The sequence below is a fragment of the Muntiacus reevesi genome, chromosome 1 (genome assembly GCF_963930625.1).
Source record: "Muntiacus reevesi chromosome 1, mMunRee1.1, whole genome shotgun sequence".
NCBI lineage: Eukaryota > Metazoa > Chordata > Mammalia > Artiodactyla > Cervidae > Muntiacus > Muntiacus reevesi.
In genome coordinates this window covers 36,319,462-36,341,298 of record NC_089249.1, presented here as the reverse complement: position 1 = coordinate 36,341,298, position 21,837 = coordinate 36,319,462, and the positions used below count along the sequence as shown (strand labels likewise).

Genomic DNA, 21,837 nt, shown 5'->3' with positions numbered 1-21,837 from the left:
CCCTCCTATACACAGATCCTGCTTTTCCCTTTATCCCTATTCCTCCTCCAGAAATATGAAAAGATATTTTCCATTTGTCTTCCCAGATAATCCATTTGGCCTGTCACACAGATTCTTTGGTTTTAAATGTAAGCTCTCCAGCTCTTCAGCTAAAACTGAAGGCAGCTTGAAGCAAAACAGAACCCCAGACTTCAAAATAACCAATTATTTGCATCAGTGGGGTATTTTGATAGCAAGAACTTGATTCTATCTGGTATCTTTGGGGAGAAGTGCATACATGGACTCACACTGTCACCTAACAAACTCCAGAGACCAATATGCCTGGCCAGTTTCTACTGAAAACAAAGACCTTCTCTTCTGCTTATCTCTACCTATCAAATACTACTTCTCTTTGCCTATTTGCCAGTATTCTCTCATACAAATTCCAGAGAGAGACTATCTAATTGACTTAACTAGTGGCCTTCATTCCTACTGGACAGGGTCCTTCATGCAAAGCCATCATGGATTCGGTTGTCCATTCTTACTCTCACCATGGGCCACCCCTTCACAGAGAACAGCCTGGAGCTTCTTCTCTGAACTCTGGGCTTTAGAAGGAATAATCTTAATAAGAAGCGGTCATTGGGTAGTACAGGCATAATGACTGTCCCAACAAGTACAAGCATGAAGCTGCTGAAAATGTTGATGACATCCCAAAAGAGTGCTCCCAGGCCTCACGTCACAAACACAGGAGTCAGAGTCCCTTAGCTGACAAAGTATGCAGACACAGTGCCAGAAACCCCCAGTGTCCCCAGCATTCCTTCTAGTTTATTTTTCATGGTTATAGGCTTCCCAGGTGGCACCAGTGATAAGAATCCACCTGCAAATGCAGGAGATGCAGGTTTAATCCCTGGGTTGGGAAGAAATGGCAACCCACTCCAGTAATCTTGCCTAGAGAATCCCATGGACAGAGGAGCCTGGTAGGCTACAGTCCAAGGGGTTGTAAGGAGACTAACACAACTGAGCTTGCACACCTAACCCAATAAGGTGAGACAAGATTCCTTATGCTCAAATGTCTCAAAACATAGTTCAATGGCTTTCCACCTGGTTTCTCCTCAAAGCAGAGAAACAGAGTATGGGACAGGAATGCAGACCCCTGCGCTCTTTTATCATTAAACTTTCTTTTTATTTTTTTAGGACTTTGCAAATTGTCATCTCATTGTTCAGTTGCTCAGTCGTGTCCAACTCTTTGTGACCATGGACTGCAGCACGCCAGGCTTCCCTATCCTTCACTATCTTCCGGAGTTTGCTCAAACTCGTGTCCAGTGAGTCGGTGATGCCATCCAACCATCTCATCCTGTTGTCCCCTTCTCCTCCTGCCCTCAATCTTTGCCAGCATCAGGGTCTTTTCCAATGAGTCGGCTCTTCGCATCAGGTGTAATCTCATGGGTTGCTGAATTCCACAAATATGGGTCAAAGTTTTCTTTTGCCTTAGTTTAACTGTTGATACTTTCAGAAATAAATGCTTACAAGAAAAACCAAATAAAAAACAGGAGTTAGAGGAACTAACAGTTATGACCTCCAACTTTCCTTAAATTAGGGAAGCAGATTCAAAGGGAAATGCAAATTAAACTGGCATTTCCCAAAAATAGTCTTCCATTTTTAAAAAATGTAATTGTAAGAACTAATCTGAACTAAATTGATTTTTGAAATTACTATTTTTTTAACTGCAGATAGGACAGCTTTTATAGGGGCTTCCCAAGTGGTACAGTGGTAGAGAATTGGCCTGCCAATGCTGGAGACTCAGGTTTGATTCCTGAGTCAGGAAAAATCCCCTGGAGTAGGAAATAGAACCCACTCCAGCATTCTTGTCTGGAATATCCCGTGGACAGAAGAGCCTGGCGGGCTACAGCCCAAGGTGTCAGAAAGAATTGGCTATGACTGAGTGACTGGACACACACATATGATAGCTTTTACAATAAATCAAAAAACAAAAAAGCTGGCTTTTAGGGGAAGGTGGAGATCAAAACCTGGAATGCTATTTTGCTGGCATAGTACTTATACATAAGACTAGTCCATCTATATTTCCCTATGTTTAATTCCATTTGCTCTAATTTGGCTAAATTTTGTAAGAAGCCTCCATAAGAAAATGTAAGAATTACTTACTGTATTAAAAGCCAAGGAGCCTGGAATTCTTGTTTGTATGCAGTTGGGTGCCTTTGATGAAATTTGCATAATAACACTTGCAGATGAATTCTTAAGATTTGAAGCTTGGACTTGGAAGAGAGCAGTTTTTCATTCTTAAAGCCAGGTTCTAAACTATGAGTAGGAGAAAAGAGAAAAAGATGAGAAACTCTAAAGTTGCCTCTTGTTTTAATCCTTATCTAACATCTCTTTTGTAGGATTTGAAGACTCTACTATAAGTCAGTTTCCACAGAATCATAAATCTGTATATTTGTTTTCCCTTGTATCTATCTTACTAGTTTACTGCCTTTTGGGCTCATATATATATTCATTTTATTACTTATTTAGTAGTAAGCTTTCTTAAATAAAATTTATAAGGCTTCCCCGGTGGCATTAGTGATAAAGAACCTGCCTGCCAATGAAGGAGACATAAGAGATACAGGTTCGATCACTGGGTAGGGAAGATCCCCTGGAGGAGGGCATGGCAACCGACTCCAGTATTCTTGCTGGAAAATCCCATGGACAGAGGAGCCTGGCGGGCTACAGTCCACAGGGTCGCACAGAGTCAGATAAGATTGAAGCTACTTAGCAGATACACATTCTATTTCTAATAACTTTTTATATGTTACTATATTTGATTCTGTCAGTAGTCCCAGGGGATGGCATGGTTTAGTCATCAACTATATTTCTAGATGGTAACGATTGAGTCTCGTGAAAGCCTACTTTCTTGAGATTACAGGCAGAACTGATAAGTGAGTTCAAAAGAGAACAAAACTGATTTCTTGCATAATAGGTGCTCTTCTCAGGACGCTAAACAAAATTATGTGGGAATAAAACTACATAGGAAACTGATAATCTCAGATAATATGGATGTGCTTTAACTGTAGTGTCTTTGCATTAGTTGAAAGAGAATAGTGAGAGAAAAAACCTAAACGTTTATAGCTCTGTTTCTCAAATTAGGGTACGACGCCATCAAAACTGTATGAGGTTGACATGAGATATCCATTTTTAGCATCTAATTTTTTAAGGTTAGGCCATGAAGCTTAAATGTATCTTCACACAAATATACATACATATTACATACCCCAAAATTATCAAGTGCTCTCTTTTTAATGTCAGATAATCTTGAATTTTTTAAAATAAAAGTGTATAGAGAGGAATTTTTTTTTAAATGGTGTACCAAGACTGCATCAGCAATGATTATTCATTAAATTCATTCAGAATGGTAATTTTTTGGTTAAAAATATTTTGAATACTTTTGAATACTTATTGGTCCAATATAAATTTGTAATGAAATAGGAACTATCGTGATAACGTATTTTATTGAGAGTTAGATGAAGAAATGTGTTCATGGAGAATGTGAGTTGAAACTGTTTACATATGACAAAACAAGAACATTCTCATGTAAATTCCTTCACAGAAAAGTCGTTTGAGAATGTTTCCCTGAGACTATTAAAGAGATTGACCAATGCAAATCAAAACCACAGTGAGGTACCATTACACGCCAGTCAGGATGGCTGCTATCCAAAAGTCTACAAGCAATAAATGCTGGAGAGGGTGTGGAGAAAAGGGAACCCTCTTACACTGTTGGTGGGAATGCAAACTAGTACAGCAACTATGGAGAACAGTGTGGAGATTTCTTAAAAAACTGGAAATAGAACTGCCATATGACCCAGCAATACCACTTCTGGGCATACACACCGAGGAAACCAGATCTGAAAGAGACACGTGCACCCCAATGTTAATCGCAGCACTGTTTATAATAGCCAGGACATGGAAGCAACCTAGATGCCCATCAGCAGATGAATGGATAAGGAAGCTGTGGTACATATACACCATGGAATATTACTCAGCCATTAAAAAGAATTCATTTGAATCAGTTCTAATGAGATGGATGAAACTGTAGCCCATCATACAGAGTGAAGTAAACCAGAAAGATAAAGAACATTACAGTATACTAACACATATATATGGAATTTAGAAAGATGGTAATGATAACCCTATATGCAAAACAGAAAAAGAGACACAGAAGTACAGAACAGACTTTTGAACTCTGTGGGAGAAGGTGAGGGTGGGATGTTTTGAAAGAACAGCATGTATATTATCTATGGTGAAACAGACCACCAGCCCAGGTGGGATGCATGAGACAAGTGCTCGGGCCTGGTGCACTGGGAAGACCCAGAGGAGTCGGGTGGAGAGGGAGGTGGGAGGGGGGATCGGGATGGGGAATGTGTGTAAATCTATGGCTGATTCATATCAATGTATGACAAAACCCACTGAAATGTTGTGAAGTATTTAGCCTCCAACTAATAAAAAAAAAAAAAAAGAAAAAAAAAAAAAAACCTAAAAAAAAAAAAATAATAAAGAGATTGACCAGTAAAATAGATTGGTGTTCTATCAAACAGCAAAATAATATCAAGTGTTACCTGAGAACTTTCACTCAGTCACCTAAATTACACCTTTAGGCCTTCAATGGTTGGCCTTCCCTAGTAGCTCAGATGGTAAAGCCATTGCCTGCAATGCAAGAGACCTGGATTCAATCCCTGGGTGGGGAATATCCCCTGGAGAAGGAAATGGCAATCCACTATAGTATTCTTGCCTGGAGAATTCCATGAACAGAGGAGCCTGGCAGGTCACAGTTCACGGGGTCACAAAGAGTCAGACATGACTGAGTGATGAAACACTCATGCAAGCTCCAATGGTTACTCCAATGTAGTTTATGAAACAATTAGAAACTTTTGCCATTTTATTTATTAATATAAATTTATATTAGCAAAAATATGAGCTCAAAATATACAGTATTTAACCTGAGGAAAAAAAAAAAACTGACATGAAAGATTAGACCTGAATTTGACAGTTTTCTGAGACTGATAAACTCAGTTGCCTATTCACACATAGCTAGGAAACCTATTAGTAGCAGTTGTTTCTGATGATAAGCAATTTAAAATACATACATAAAAAGGTACCTCGGTTCTGAAGTAGAAAAGAATTTGTACATATGTTTAAGATGGAACCTATGGCTTAAGAAATTTTATCTTATTTTATGTCCCTTTGGACTATGTTCCCTTGATTCAAGAAATACTAAATTTTTTTTCTAAGTGTTATTTCTATATAAAAACTAAAGGGGCATTGTTTCAATGCTTTTATCCCACCTAGGAATTCCATACTAATCTGTTGGCTTGTGCTCAGTTGCTCAGTTCAGTTTCGTTCAGTTCAGTCGCTCAGCCGTGTCCAACTCTTTGCAACCCCATGGACTGCAGCACAAAGGGCCTCCCTGCCCATCACCAACTCCCAGAGTTTACTCAAACTCATGTTTATAGAGTCGATGGTGCCATCCAACCATCTCATCCTCTGTCGTCCCCTTCTCCTCTCACCTTCAGTCTTTCCCAGCATCAGGGTCTTTTCAAATGAGTCAGTTCTTCACATCAGGTGGCCAAAGTATTGGAGTTTCAGCTTCAGCATCAGTCTTTCTAATGAACACCCAGGACTGATCTCCTTTAGGATGGACTGGTTGGATCTCCTTGCAGTCCAAGAGACTCTCAAGAGTCTTCTCCAATACCATAGTTAAAAAGCATCAATTCTTTGGTGCTCAACTTTCTTTATAGTCCACCTCTCACATCCGTACATGACTACTGGAAAAACCATAGCCTTGACTAGACAGACCTTTGTTGGCAAAGTAATGTCTCTGCTGTTTAACATGCTGTCTAGGTTGGTCATAACTTTTCTTCCAAGGAGCAAGCATCTTTTAATTTCATGGCAGCAGTCGGTCAGTTCAGTTCAGTCACTCAGTCGTGTCTGACTCTTTGCGACCCCATGAATCGCAGCACGCCAGGCCTCCCTGTCCTTCACCAACTCCCAGAGTTAACTCAAATTCATGTCCATCGAGGCAGTGATGTCATCCAGCCATCTCATCCTCTGTCGCCCCCTTCTCCTCCTGCCCCCAATCCCTCCCAGCATCAGGGTCTTTTCCAATGAGTCAGCTCTTCACATGAGGTGGCCAAAATATTGGAGTTTCAGTTTTAGCATCAGGCCTTCCAATGAACACCCAGGACTGATCTCCTTTAGGATGGACTGGTTGGATCTCCTTGAAGTCCAAAGGACTCTCAAGAGTCTTCTCCAACACCACAGTTCAAAAGCATCAATGTTTTGGCACTCAGCTTTCTTCACAGTCCAACTCTCACATCCATACATGACTACTAGAAAAACCATAGCCTTGACCAGACAGACCTTTGTTGGCAAAGTAATGTCTGTGCTTTTTAATATGCTATCTAGGTTGGTCATAACTTTCCTTCCAAGGAGTAAGCACCTTTTAACTTTATGGCTGCAATCACCATCTGCAGTGATTTTGGAGCCCAAAGAAACAAAGTCTGACACTGTTTCCGCTGTTTCCCCATCTATTTGCCATGAAGTGATGGGACTGGATGCCATGATCTTAGTTTTCTGAATGTTTAGCTTTAAGCCAACTTTTTCACTCTCCTCTTTCACTTTCATCAAGAGCCTTTTTAGTTCCTCTTTACTCTCTGCCATAAGGGTGGTGTCATCTGCATATCTGAGGTTATTGATATTTCTCCCAGCAATCTTGATTCCAGCTTGTGCTTCTTCCAGCCCAGCATTTCTCATGATGTACTCTGCATATAAGTTAAACAAGCAGGGTGACAATATACGGCCTGATGTACTCCTTTCCCAATTTGGAACCAGTCTGTTGTTCCATGTCCAGTTCTAACGGTTGCTTCCTGACCTGCATATAGGTTTCTCAAGAGGCAGGTCAGGTGGTCTGGTATTCCCATCTCCTTCAGAATTGTCCACAGTTTATTGTGATCCACACAGTCAAAGGCTTTGGCATAGTCAATAAAGCAGAAATAGATGTTTTTCTGGAACTCTCTAGCTTTTTCGATGATCCAGCAGATGTTGTCAATTTGATCTCTGGTTCTTCTGCCTTTCCTAAAACCAGCTTGAACATCTGGAAGTTCACGGTTCACGTATTGCTGAAGCCTGGCTTGGAGAATTTTGAGCATTACTTTATTAGCGTGTGAGATGAGTGCAATTGTGCAGTAGTTTGAGCATTCTTTGGGATTGCCTTTCTTTGGGATTGGAATGAGAACTGACCTTTTCCGCTCAGTCATGTCAATTCTGCTCTGAGGTCCCCTGTCCTAAATTCCATCATATTTAACAACACTAGTTTATCTGACTTGTTAAATCTGCCACTTGAGAAACTGGAGATGGATTTAGGTGAAAGTTGCCTTAAAACTCTAGGTTTATCATAAGAGTTCATCCTTCACCACTAGCCCTCTTGCATCTTGACTGTTGGGAAATGTAAGAATAAGGCTACGATGTGGTTGAGATTATGTGAGCATGAGTACATCAGAACTCAAGATTTATGGTTCATAGTCCTATCTTCATGAGAAGTGAGTACATGCTGTTACCATAAAACTTTCCATCCCAATACATAAAATGTGCTCAGTAAATATTTGTTGAATGAGTGAATAAATTTTAAGGTCTCCATAAATCATGATTAATATTATTCTTTTACTATTATTATTGTCTTCATGTCTTTAAACTGCTGATGAGGAAAGAAATGAACGTTTTATCCTGTACTATCTATCTACCCATAAATTCATAAAGTCAAAAGACATCTTTAGAAATAATGAACACTGTGGAAATGAATAATGATCAGGGTCATATTTTAACTTTCTTAGCAAATTTTGGCCAAGATTGATATATAATAATGGAAAATTTTAGATTTTTTGTAAAAAACCTAATACCAGAACAAGATAAATGGGCTTGAAGTTTTATAAAAAATGAGGGGGAAATTATTAAACATTATTGATTTATATTTTTAACATCAAGGACATGGCTGCCTCTTCATAAAGAAATCACCGCATGATAACTTGGATAGATACCCACTCAGAAAACCAGTGTTTCGTTACATTCAACATCTATTCCTCTTGGAAATTTTTAGTAAGCTCAGAATAGAAGGAAACTTAGATAAACATGTATTTTAAAGTGAAAAATTATAATCTTTAATGTCACTAATGTCAAGAAAAATATAATAATGCCTCTATCTTTATAGTAAAGCTCTATATTTAAGATTTGGTATATTGCTATTTTCCACTTGAATAAGAAAACAAATAAAGCAATTTCAGATCATTTTCTTTTAATTTTTGAAATAACCAGAATTTAGTACAGTAAGTAGTTACAAGATAAACATTCAAGAGTCAGGAGTGAAAAAAATAGAGGGGAACTTTACATGATCACCTAAATAGATACAGAAAATGCAGTTATTAAAATTTAGAATCACTGTTTTTTTAACTCTAAATATAGAAAGAAGTGTACTTAACCTGTAGCTAAAAACTATAGACAACATTGTGCTTAGTGGTAAAACATTAAAAGCTTTTCCCTATAATCAAACAAACCAAAAATGCCTGCTATCACTATTTTCATTTAACATTGAACTAGAAATCTTAGTAAGCAAAAGGTAACAGAAAAATCTGTCATTGTTTTCATATAACATGACTGTGTCCATTCAAATTTCAAAAGAATATACAATATATTGTTAGAAATAATAATTTAAAATCTACTCATATACTAACAGTTATTCATTAAAATGTAGAGGAAAAAAAGCTAGAATTTACAAGCTACAATAAACCTAACAAAAGATATGCAAACATCCACAGGAAAAAAGTTCTAAAATTGTACAGAAGGATGTAAAATGAGACTAAATTAAATGGAGAAATATGCCATGTTTAGTGATTGTAAGTTTCAATACTGTGAAGGTGTTGATTCTCCCTAAATTAATTTATAGTTTAATGAATGCCACTCAAATGATTGTTCATTTATTTTGTGTATGGGTAAGCTGGATAAGCACATCAAGCTGAGCACATCATGAGAAATGCTGGGCTGGATGACTTACAAGCTGGAATCAAGATAGGTGGGAGAAACATCAACAACCTCAGATATGCAGATGATGGCAGAAAGCAAAGCAAAGCACTCTGATGGCAGAAAGCAAAGAGGAAGAGCCAAAGAGTCTCTTGATGAGGGTGAAGGAGGAGAGTGAAAGAGCTGGCTTAAAACTAAATATCAAAATAAACTAAGATCATGGCCCTATTACTTCAAGACAAATAGAAGGGGAAAAGGTGGAAGCAGTGACAGATTTCCTCTTCCTGGGCTCTAAAATCACTGTGGATGGTGACTGCAGCCATAAAATCAGAAGATGACTGCTTCTTGGCAGGAAGGCTATGGCAAACCAGAAAAGTCCATATAGTCAAGGCAACGGTCTTCCCAGTGGTCATGTATCGTTGTGCGAGCTGGACTGTAAAGAAGGCTGAGTACCAAAGAATTGATGCCTTTGAACTGTGGTGCTGGAGAAGACTTCTGAAAGTCCCTTGGAAAGCAAAGACATCAAACCCGTCAATCTTAAGGGAAATCAACCCTGAATACTCATTGGAAGGACTGATGCTGAAGCTGAAGCTCCTGTATTTTGGCCATCTGATGGGAACAGCCAACTCATTAGAAAAGTCCCTGATACAGGGAAAGATTGAGGGCAGAGGAGAAGAGGGTGTCAGATGATGAGATGGTTGGACGGCATCACCGACTCACTGGACATGAATTGGGTGAACTCCAGAAGATGGTGAAGGACAGGGAAGCCTGGTATGCTGCAGTCCATGGAGTCCCAAAGAGTCAGACATGACAACAACGGAAGCTTGATAAGCTGATTCTAAAATATATTCAGGAGGTTAAAGGACCTAAAATCATGGGGGGGAAAAACACCTAAAGAAGAACAAGGCAAAGGAATTTTCAAGACTTATTGTAAATTCTAGCTATTTAAGAATATGTAGTAAGTTGGGGCTTCCCTGCTGACTCAGAGGTTAAAGTGTCTGCCTGCAATGCGGGAGACCTGGGTTGGACCCCTAGGTCAGGAAGATCCCCTGGAGAAGGAAATGGCAACCCACTACAGTATTCTTGCCTGAAGTTTTCCATGGACGGAGGAGCCTGGTGGGCTACAGTCCACGGGGTCGCAAAGAGTCGGATACGACTGAGTGACTTCACTTTCACGTTTCACTTTCAGTATTAACACAGAGATAGAGAAAGTGACAGTGTACAACCAAATGAAGAAGCCAAGAACAAGCCTATATGTATGTAGACCACTGGTGTTGGACAAAAGTTGAATCAGTGAGGAAAGAATGGTCTGCAATGGAAAAAAAAAATTGGTTAAACTAATCATTGTATACCTATACTTCCAGATAGATCATTTTTTTAAAAATAAAGTTAACTACATTTTCCAAAATAGAGAGATTGTTCATTCAACAAATATTTGAGGGCTACTTACTATGCACACGTTACTGTAAAATTTTTCTTCCAAAATATATTTGTTGTTGTTGTTCAGTCACTAAGTCATGTCAGACTCTTTGTGACCCCATGGACTGCAGCACGGCAGGCCTCTCTTGTCCCTCACCATCTCCCAAAGTGTGCCCAAGTTCATGTCCAAAATATATTACTGTTAAAAAAAAAAAGCAGATTACATTGTGATTTTTGACTCTTGCCTTTTTTACTTCCATCTCACACAATCTCAAAATTCTTACAAAGACATGTTCCCTTTATCTGCCTGATTCCTTTCTTCCCATCCTCACTCTGTCAGTCACACTACAGTTTCTTGCTGTCCATTAAGAACCAGTCCTCCATCTACCTCTGAGCTTCTGGATGAGCCGTTGTTTCTTTCTAGAATAGCCTCCAACAGAAATTCCCATGGTCTCTGTTCTTGGCAAATTAAGTTCATCAAATCACTCTGCTCATCTTTTCAGTGAAATTATCTCTGACCATCCTGCTTAAGGGGCTTCCCTGGTAGCTCAGTTGGTAAAGAATCCGCCTGCAATGCAGGAGACCCTGGTTTAATTCCTGGGTCAGGAAGATCTGCTGGAGAAGGAATAGGCTACTCACTCCAGTATTCTTGGACTTCCTTTGTGGCTCAGCTGGTAAAGAATCCACCTGCAATTGTGGGAGATCTGGGTGTGATCCCTGGGTTGGGAAGATCCCCTAGAGAAGGGAAAGGCTACCCACTCCAGTCTTCTGGCCTGGAGAATTCCATGGACTGTATAGTCCACGGTGTCACAAAGAGGCGAACAGAACTGAGCGACTTTCACTTTCACTTTCATCCTGCTTAAACTGGCAACTGTTTCCTACCCCATATTCCCTCTCCCCAATTTCTATCTTAGTTTCTTCTATGGTTTATATTACTTTCTCAAATCCTATATTTTTATGTTTATTTCATGATATTTTATATTCACATTATAGAAACTTTACAAGGGGAGACGTTTCTGTCTGGTTTTCTCATTGGTATAATCCCAGTATGCACCTGGCATATAACAAGAGTAAAAATAGTACAAGTGTCATCTGTGTCTGTATGTCTGTTCGCTTGCACAAGTGTATAGAGGAACCGCAAAGAAGACTACCAAACTTCTTTGGTAGAAGAACTTAGAAGACTACCAAATAAGTTCATAGTGCTTATTTGGGGGGAGGAGAGTGGTAACAGAAGAAGGATGAAGCAAGCCTTCTACCTTTTACTAAATATTTTACTGTGTGACTTGAATTACTTTAAAAAGAAAAAAGCAAATGTTTTAGTGTGCGTGGAATTTCTCTCATAACTCATAAAACAGATGCTGTGGACAGCATCCAAGACAAAACTAAGTAACAAGGTATTCTTAAGAACAAGCAGAGAAGGGCAGATCATTAAGTTACAAGGCCTGTGTGACAGCATCTTATGGGAGGAAGCTAAGAAAGCCACAGGTTATCTGATGGACCTGAGAACAAGGCTCCACAGAGCTCACAGGTACTCACTGGAAAGCTGAGTGGGCCAATTTGATAAGCTATGAAGCAGCTGAAATGGGGAAGGACTTTTACACACGCCAGTTCAGAAGGAAGGGCAAAGGTTCCATGGCAAATCTGAAAAGGTTGAAGAAGTCTATAAACTCTCAAAGATAGCTGGCACTTCCTCCCTAGAAAAAGTCCTAAGCTGAAGACAAACTGCTATAAGTATAATTCAAGCGAAAGGAGAAAGATTGTAAGAGCAAAGGAAAAACAAAATCCAGAAAAAATTGAGGGCAAAGGGACATGTCAAAGCAGCATATCTCAGAAAGTATGAAACAGTATTTTTTCTTACCACTATGACAGCAACAGAAAAGAGGGCTTAAGATCCTGAGAACCCTCTACTCCTTCCTGAAAGTTTAATTTCCTCTTAAATGAATAAGTAACATGGATCATGTCTGAATGTCATACACAATTAGAATTTTAAAAAAAGAAATAAGATGTAAATAAAATCTCTTCAATGAAAGTATGCCAGAAAGACATTCCTAACAAAGGGATAAACTGTTATATTTCAAATTGAGCTAAAAGAAATTAAGAAAATGATAGAGATATGAAGGAGCAATGTAAATTATAATTAGAGAAAACTCAAAACCGAAATGATGAAACCTCCCAAAAATTAGAAAATAAAACATACTTTAATAAAGTCCCCAAAGAAGAAAAACAAAGTAATATATCAAAACAATATCAAAACTAAATTGTGTATTTAGTATTTTAATAAATATTACCATATAGTACAGTACCATATAGAATAGTACCATACTTCAAGAAGTTTTCAGAAAAACGAAAAGATTTGAAATAACATATGGAAAGGACACTTTGCATATTGAGAAAGCTACCCAGAATAACCAACCTGAAACATACCTTTGGAGAAAGTATTGGATTTGAGGGGGAAAAAAAACTTCCTTGAAGCATCTAGGCAAAAATATCAATTCATTTGTAAAGGGAAAGAAGTTCAGTCTGTCATAAGAGTTTTGGGTTATAATCCTTTATTCCAGAAGAAAATTAAATAATATTTTTATAATCCCCCAAAAAAGAAAACGTGAGCCACGGATGTTGTAGCCAGTAAAATTGACTTTCGTGCATAAAGGCCACAAAAAAACTGTTATCAACGCCCAGAACTCAGAAACTTACTTCCTGGAAAACTTCTGGAGTAATTTGCCAGAAAATGAGCATCAGATAGTTGAAATGACAGAGGGATGTGACATAGGACTGGTAGAGCTTATCGTATTTAATGATCGTTAGAAGAGGGAATGTGTAATATGTATAGCATAGATACCCTATGATGTAGATAGAATAGCTCTGTAAAAAATGGAAGTGAAATAGGAAGCACATATGAAAAGTGGAGTAGGCATAAAGATTGCTTTATTATATGAACTGGGATAAAAAGGATAACACTGCAATCAGATACGGGAGAAAAAGGGCACAGGGGATAAAAGGTATTATATGAAGATATTCACTATACCATTAGGACACAAGTGCAAACCTTCTTAAATATAAATAATCATTGTAATAAAGCAGACCTAACCAAAAAACCTAACCAAAAAAAATAAGTAAATAAAGACCAGAGTGAAAAGCGTTTCATGTAAAATATGTGTATGTTAAATATAGTATTATAGTATACAACTTCTTAGAAAATAGTTGACAGAGGAAATCAAATATATTTGAAAATAAAACAATGAAAGTTAAATCATAATTTTTCAAAAATGTTTAAATATAGGGGGAAGAAGGGAATAGTACAGAGAGTTCAGGGATAGATGTTGGGCTTCTTGGAATATACACTGTTTTGATAGATATAACAACTTCTGGAATTGTTTAAGTATTTTAAACAAATTGATGTTTTAAATTATTTCTAAAAAATAGAATACAGAAATCTGAGACCACATTACCTGTCTCCTGAGAAACCTGTATGCGGATCAAGAAGCAAGAGTTAGAACTGTACATGGAACAGAGAACTGGATCAAAATTGGGAAAGGAGTACGTCAAGGCTGTGTATCATCACCCTGTTTATTTAACTTATTTGCAGAGTACGTTATGTGAAAAGCACAAGCTGGAATCAAGATCATTGGGAAAAATATCAACAACCTCAAATATGCAGATGATACCATTCTAATGGCTGAAAGTAAAGAGGAATTAAAGAGTTCTTGATGACAGTGAAAGAGGAGAGTGAAAAAGCTGGTTTAAAACTCAACATTCAAAAAACTAAGATCATGGTATCCAGCCCCTTCACTTCATGGCAAATAGAAGGGGGAAAAAATGGAAACAGTGACAGACTTTATTTTCTTGGGCTCTAAAATCACTGCAGATGGTAACTACAGCCACGAAATTAGAAGACGCTTGCTTCTTGGAAGGAAAGCTATGACAATCCTAGACACTGTATTAAAAAGCAGAGACATCACTTTGCTGACAAAGGTCTGCCTAGTCAAAGTTATGGTTTTCCCAGTAGTCATGTATGCATGTGAGAGTTGGACCATAAAGAAAGCTGAGTAATGAAGTACCGATGCTCTTAGTGGTGTTGAAGAAGACTCTTGAGAGTCCCTTGGACTGCAAGGAGATCAAGCCAGTCTATCCTAAAGGAAATCACCCCTGAACATTCATTGGAAGGAATGATGGTGAAGCTGAAACTCCAATACTTTGGCCACCTGATGGGAAGAGCTGATTCATTGGAAAAGAGCCTGATGCTGGGAAAGATTGAGGGCAGGAGGAGAAGGGGACAACAGAGGACAAGATGGTTGGATGGCATCATGAACTCAAAGGACATGAGTTTGAGTAAACTCCAAGAGTTAGTAGAGGATAGAGAAGCCTTGTGTGCTACAGTCCATAGGGTTGCAAAGAGTTGGTCACGACATAGTACTGAACAACAACAAAAATAGAAATGTAAAGAATTTCTATTTTTGAAAAATTTAAAGAAGTCAAAATAGAAATATTGCAATTAGTTTTATATTTCACCATGGAAGATTCTCTTATATTTGCTAACAGCTCAAGATGTGAATTTGAACTTGATAAAAAATAATGTTTACTATTAATAGTTGTAGTCCAAATCAACAGGCATGGTCCTTGACTTCTCCATCCACATCTAACACAAGGAAATGACTCAAGTGAAATGGCTCAACTCAGGGGGAACATCACTCACTATCTTATCTTTTTTCATTTCTCTAGGAAAATAAAGGAAAGTCTGGAGTGCTTCCCTGTGAAATTGAATAACTTGATCCACACACTTGCACAAATGACATCCATAAGTCCTGCCAAATCGACTTCACAGACGTTTTCCCAGGAATCCGGTATGCCAGATGCAAGCAGGTCAATCCAAAGAGCAACAATCTTAGGGTTCAGCAAGAAAACCAGCCATGTAAGTTTCAAGACTGTCATCTTGACTTAAATATCATTTGACTACATCTCCCACTTTGCTTCACTATACACATTCTTCCTCATACCATGCTTTTTTTTTTTTTTTTTACTATGCAAATGAAAAATCAGATACAGTTTGAGTAGAAGTGCAGTTAAGGATGATGTTCCAAGGAGAAATCATAACAACCAGAGCTATTAGTAGAGAATCATCAAAGAGAACAGTTCCTGCCTTGTGGTAGACTATAAATCAAGAACTAATTAAAATGTCCACAGGACAGAAGAAAAGAAATTAGGCAGTCTGTTCCCAGCACCTAAGATTATGATATCTTTCTATACCATGTGTTTATAGGTAATTTTGCCTTTACAAAATGCACCTCTTATCTTTTGTGATGATTTTTTTTTTTTTTTGGCAGAGAAATTCTTGCTTTGTTTAGTTTACACAGAGCCAGATTTTAGAATGTATTGAAGGTTGATACTGCCGTCTTTTGATTTTGTCTATTTATTTCCTGCAGCTGTATCTAATCCAGGTGACTCACAGTAACAACGAAACAAGCCTGACAGAAAAGTCATTTGACCAGTTTGCAAAACTTCACAGCCAACTTCAAATGCAGTTTGCATCACTGACCCTCCCAGAGTAAGGATTGTCCTCCCTGGGGTTTTGCGTTCAGTACTTGCCCTTGAACATAAGGAGAAATTATGGTTATGGGGTTTTCTATTTGTGAACAACACAGCATTCTGATTCTAGTTCCACTGAACCTATCCAAGCAGTCTCTATTGGTCTCAGAGTAAAGAACCTTTTGTCTCATCAAACAGAAAAAGGGTTTTAATTTTGTCTGCTTTCAGGCATTGGTGTTGTAAACAAAAAAAAATCAGAACCAATTTCATTTTTCATCAATTATCAGTAAAATTGTCTTCTTTGCCTGTTTTTTAAATTTAATCTTTTTCTAGAATTTTCTGTTAAAATTGAAAATGCAGAACGAAATTGGATTTATCTTCTCTTTCAGCAAATAATGGTGACAAAAAGCTCTGATATATTTATTTGCTATACAAGAAAAATTTATCAATATCAATTAGTATACAAGTAAAATTTATTCACATCAGTTCATTTTTGTTATTAATTATTAACTTGATCCCCTGGAGAAGGAATGGCAACCCACTCCAGTATTCTTGCCTGGAGAATCCCATGGACAGAGGAGCCTGGCGGGCTACAGTCCATGGGGTCACAGAGTCGGACACGACTCAGCATGGAGCACACATTAACTCAAACTTGGGTTATCTAAATTTAACTTGTTATTACCTTTATTCTGCAGTCTTGAGAACCATTGCTTCAGTTCATGTTATAGCAAAAACATATTAAGCATAAACAAAGGGTATAATTCGAAATAACTTCTGATCAAATTAATCTTCTAAAATTTATCATTTAGAACTAGCCAAATTTAGATTATAGACAAGTATGTGGAATATCTTGAGTTTTTAAAAAGGAACTTTTTAGAAATTTTGATGTTTGCACTTAGGCATATCAAATGTTACCTATAGAGTAGTTTCTTGGTATCCACAAGGAATTGGTTCTAGGACCTCCCTCCCGCAGACACCAAAATCCTTGCATGCTCAAGTCCTACCCATAAGATGGCGTAGTGTTTACATATAACCTAACCACAGTCTCCTCTTACTTGAAAGTCTCCTCTTACTTTATTTTTTATTTATTAATTTATTTATTTTACTTTACAATATTGTATTGGTTTTGCCATGCATTGACTTGAATCCGCCATGAGTGTACTTGTATTCCTCTTACTTTAAATCACCTCTAGATTTCTTATAATATCTAATACAATATAAATGCCATGTAAATAGTTGTAAATACAATGTAAATGCTATGTACATATTTTCTGCATGCAGCAAATTCAAATTTTGCATTTTGGAACTTTCTGGATTAGTTTTTTCTAATAGTTCCATCTACAGTTGATTGAATCTGCAGATATTGAACCTGCAGATAGGGAGAGCCAAATGTACCAGGATTTTTCTTGAGTATATGGTCCTCTAACAATAGGGATGTTCATACCTGACCTGACATGCTTGGAACATGTGGATTTTCATTAGACTTTCAGGGTTTAGTCATTTACCAAAGTATAAATCTAAACAACATCACCAGTGGATGGAAAGATAGTGGGCATTATTGAAGACTGAGTAGTTTATATTCATGAAACTCTATACTTGCAGATAGCTCAGGAATTTTGAAATACAAATGCTTTAAAAATTAGAAAGTCATCAGAGTAAGAGACTGACAGGGAAGGAATATCATTGTGAAAACTTAAAGACAACATCAGCTTTAAGAATTATTGAAAAACATCTAATATGACAACAGGAAAAGGAAATACTGGCCAAAAAATTTAAAGTCCAACTACAAATACTGAATTCAACATCAGTGGTTTCCATTGTATCTTACTTACTAATGATTTAGAAATATGTTCGTTCATTCTGTAAATGGCTTTTCCTTTAGGTTTCAAAAATGTCTCTGTTCTACTCTTTCCTCTCCTCGATACATATTAGTATAATCTGTAAAACTTTAAAGTGTCAGTAATCTCTTTCCATGTGCCTCGTCTAGATTTTCAGCTTTAGTTAGGATTCTGCTTTGCTCAACAACTCCTGTCAGGTGGCCTAAATTGGTTTTAAAACCATTCAAGCAACATGTGGAAGGGAGGAATATTTAGTTCTTTGTGCCCTGAACAATATTTGTATGCTGACAGTCCCAAAGGAACTCAGGCTTATAGCAATGCATATACATGAAGGATGAGGGCAAGATTTCCTTTGACTCCTAAATTTACTAAGAGAAGCTCTATGCAAATTATGTAAATCCAATCTAGAAAGTATGACCAGAAAGTTCAAATTAGACATACTGTAAAACAGTGGTCTTCAAATTAGGCTGTTTGTACTTCTTGGTACCTTCTGAGAATACAAAGACATAGGAATCTTCCTTGAAATTAATCATCTTTAAAGTCATCTGCATGAGGGCTTCCTTGGTGGTAAAGAATGGCAAAGAATCCACGTGCCAATGCAGGAGGCACAGGTTTGATCCCTGGTCCGGGAAGATCCCACACGCCACAGAGCAGCTAAGCCTGTGCACCACACATATTTAGCCTGCGCTCTGGAGCCTGGGAGCAGCAACAGCGCAAGCACGCAGGCCCTAGAACCTCTGCTCTGCAATAAGAGGGGCCACTGCAATGAGAAGCCGTTGCACTGCAGCTGGAGAGCAGCCCCCACTCACAACAGCTAGAGGAAAAACCCACGCAGCAAGCAGGACCCAGCACAGCAAAAAATAAATGAATAAAATTATAAAATAACAATAAAACTCATCTACTTGGGAAAGGCTGATTTCCTTTCCCTCGCTTACTTTCACCATCGCTCTTTTCCCAGCCATCCAGGATTTTATGCTGATACACTGTCCCCGGGAGTACAGTCTCTGAGGCTCAAATAAAGGGCAAACCAAAATACCGGTATTGGTACTGAGAAAATGAATTATTCTAATATTCTGGATATCAAATCTGTTTGCAGGTCAGGTTTTTCTTAATCTGTGGTGTGAACAGAATTGAAAGAAGACTTGTCAGCACCATCAGATAAAATATCCTAAAAAATAATTTTCAAGAGCTATTACTATGTTATATTTGACATATAGCTCAAAAGCATTTCAAACAATTGAAGGACATTACTGGAGCTGAATTTCTTAATTCTCATATATTTATTTACAGGCAATTTTTTTAGTACATCCATCTACAGAAATGGAATAGAACTAATGTTGAACTCCATTTTATTCTAGCAATAAAGAAAATTCACCCACAAATAAACAAATTAATATTTAAAACCAGCAAAATCTATCTACTTACCAAATGTATTTCTGTGCTTTGATTAATTATATATGATGCTAATTTTTATGATAACTAAATCTGGATGAAAACTTTCAATACTTTAAGCCTTAGAACTGCAAAAGTAAAAAAGTAAAATATCAATTATTTAAAGACACATACATATTATTTTGGATTTCCCTGACGTTTCCGACAAGAAACAATGGATAGGATGTCCTGCAGTTGTCACATACATCGGTGTGTTTGCTGACAATCATTTACCATCCCCCATGCTCCTTTCCCCAGGGGAAGGTCAAGACCAAAGAAGCAGAAGATGAAGGTGACAACAGCAAGACTGCAGTCAGAGGAAGTTGCTATAGTTCCTAAAACGATGCATTTAACCAGAAATGTTAAAGTGTTAGTTGTTCAGTTGTGTCCGACCCTTTGTGACCCATGGACTGTGCTCTGCCAAGGCTCCTCTGTCCATGGAATTCTCCAGGCAAGAATACTGGAGTGGGTTGCCATTCCATTCTCCAGAGGATCTTCCCCACCCAAGAAGCAAACCCGAGTCTCCTGCATTGCAAGCAGATTTCTTGCCATCTGAGCTACCAGGGAAGCCCTTAAGCAACAATACCTGTTGCCTTTAACAGGTCATGCCACCCAATAATTGGTCGTAATCAATGTCCAACCCATCAGGATGAATCATCAGATAAGGAAGAGGAAATTCTGCAAGTCAGACCTCTGAGGAAAGTGATACTTTGTTGCAGAAGACTAAGACCAGATGGAAGCATATGTCACTTGGTGAAATGTTTAATTTAGCTAGTGTAGCAGTGTCTCTAGTGAACCCAGAAGCAACAATACCATCTGACTTTTCGGGAAAATTATGAATCATTAAATTTCAGAAAGTATTTATTAACCCCCACATGTATCAAAAGACAAAATGTGTGGTCTGCCATAAATACAGTAAGAGGGAAAATATATATTTGTTTAGTGTGCTAAATTAAATTAAACTAGTGTTAATATTAATGACGGTTTAAATAGCACATGTCCACAGCCATGTTAATAAAACTCTCAGAATTAATCATGCATTCTGTGGTTTCATAAAAAATGTTTTCCTTGGCTCTTCCATCTGATGCAGCTATAACTCCATGAACAATTCTAAGATACAGACACCAATTTCCAAACTAATGAAAATATACCTTTTTTCTTTTAAAACAGGTTTCCTCATTGGTGGCACTTACCTTTTACAAATTCAGATCACAAAAGGTTCAGAGATCTAAATCATTACATGGAACAGATATTAAATGGATCATATGAAGTTGCAAACGTATGTTACAATTTACTTTTATATTTTTACATAACATATGGGCTATTTTATATATCATTACTGGGAATATTTTTAAATACTTTATACCATCTTTGGTCCTACATTTACTCAACACATGTGCAAATTAAAGTTATCTTGTCAATTCCGTGCAAAAACCAACCGGGGTTTTAGTTGAAATTGCATCTTAATATCTTCCAATCCATTGTCATATACCCACTTAAGTATTTTTAGAATGTTTTCTCAATAATATTTTATTGTTCTATGCATAGAGGTCTTAAAAATATTTTGTTATACCAGATATTATACTTTTTAAAAATCCTTTTTCACCGGTATATAGATAGAACTGATTTTATATTTTGATGTCTTACCCAGATTTTAGTCCGGTAATTACTCACTATCCTGTTAGCTATCTGATGCTTTCAAGCAGTTTGAAAACAAATTGCCTAATTGTCCAAGTTACTCTCACTAGGAGGTCTAGAGTAAATGACTGAATCTACTGTCACTAAAAATGGGAGTTTAGAGCTGCAGTCATCACCCACTCAATCCCTCCCCTTCCAGAGATATCTGCCATTCTACCTCTTCACCTCCATTCTGTGTTCTAACAAACCCTATTTCTCATAGGGAGCTGTTTCAGAGGATCTAAGTCTGTGGTAACTTCCCATATGAAAAAGTATTTGAGAATTTCTTGGTGAGATTTTGGTACTACTCACTAGTGATTCTGAGTAGGCTGGAAAATTGAAAAGATATACCACTTTTCTGGTATATGCTCCCTTCTGTCATATGCATCAAAAAAAAAGGACTCTTAAGATCCCTTCCTATATACACATACATACAACGTACATATGTACACAGAAGATATAGGTCCTTCTGAGGATTCAAGAGAGCACTTGCTCCCTTTACTATTAAATCCTTATCATCATCTTGCATGAAAAGTTCCTATGAGGTAAATGTAAGTTACAGAGGCAGGTACCAAGCTAATAGAATCCTCTGGGGTTATTGGCTAGACATAGGACCTTTTAGGGATTTATCTCGGAGAAGGCAATGGCCCCCCACTCCAGTACTCTTGCCTGGAAAATCCCACGGACGGAGGAGCCTGGTAGGCTGCAGTCCATGGGGTCGCTAAGAGTCAGACGACTGAGCGACTTCACTTCGACTTTTCACTTTCCTGCATTGGAGAAGGAAATGGCAGCCCACTCCAGTGTTCTTACTGGAGAATCCCAGGGACGGGGGAGCCTGGTGGGCTGCCGTCTATGGGGTCGCACAGAGTCGAACATGACTGAAGTGACTTAGCAGCAGCAGGGATTTATCTAG

General features: G+C 37.9%; 1 protein-coding gene across 3 annotated transcripts in view; it reads left to right on the top strand.

The window, feature by feature from the left end:
- PIK3C2G (phosphatidylinositol-4-phosphate 3-kinase catalytic subunit type 2 gamma) overlaps positions 1–21,837 on the top strand; it is a 427,919-nt gene that overhangs the window by 331,774 nt on the left and 74,308 nt on the right. For all 3 annotated transcript variants that reach the window (XM_065940721.1, XM_065940712.1, XM_065940703.1), the window contains 3 exons: positions 15,175–15,364; positions 15,876–15,997; positions 20,418–20,526. In XM_065940721.1, coding sequence (XP_065796793.1) covers positions 15,175–15,364; positions 15,876–15,997; positions 20,418–20,526 — 421 coding nt within the window. The remainder of the gene's footprint in view (positions 1–15,174; positions 15,365–15,875; positions 15,998–20,417; positions 20,527–21,837) is intronic.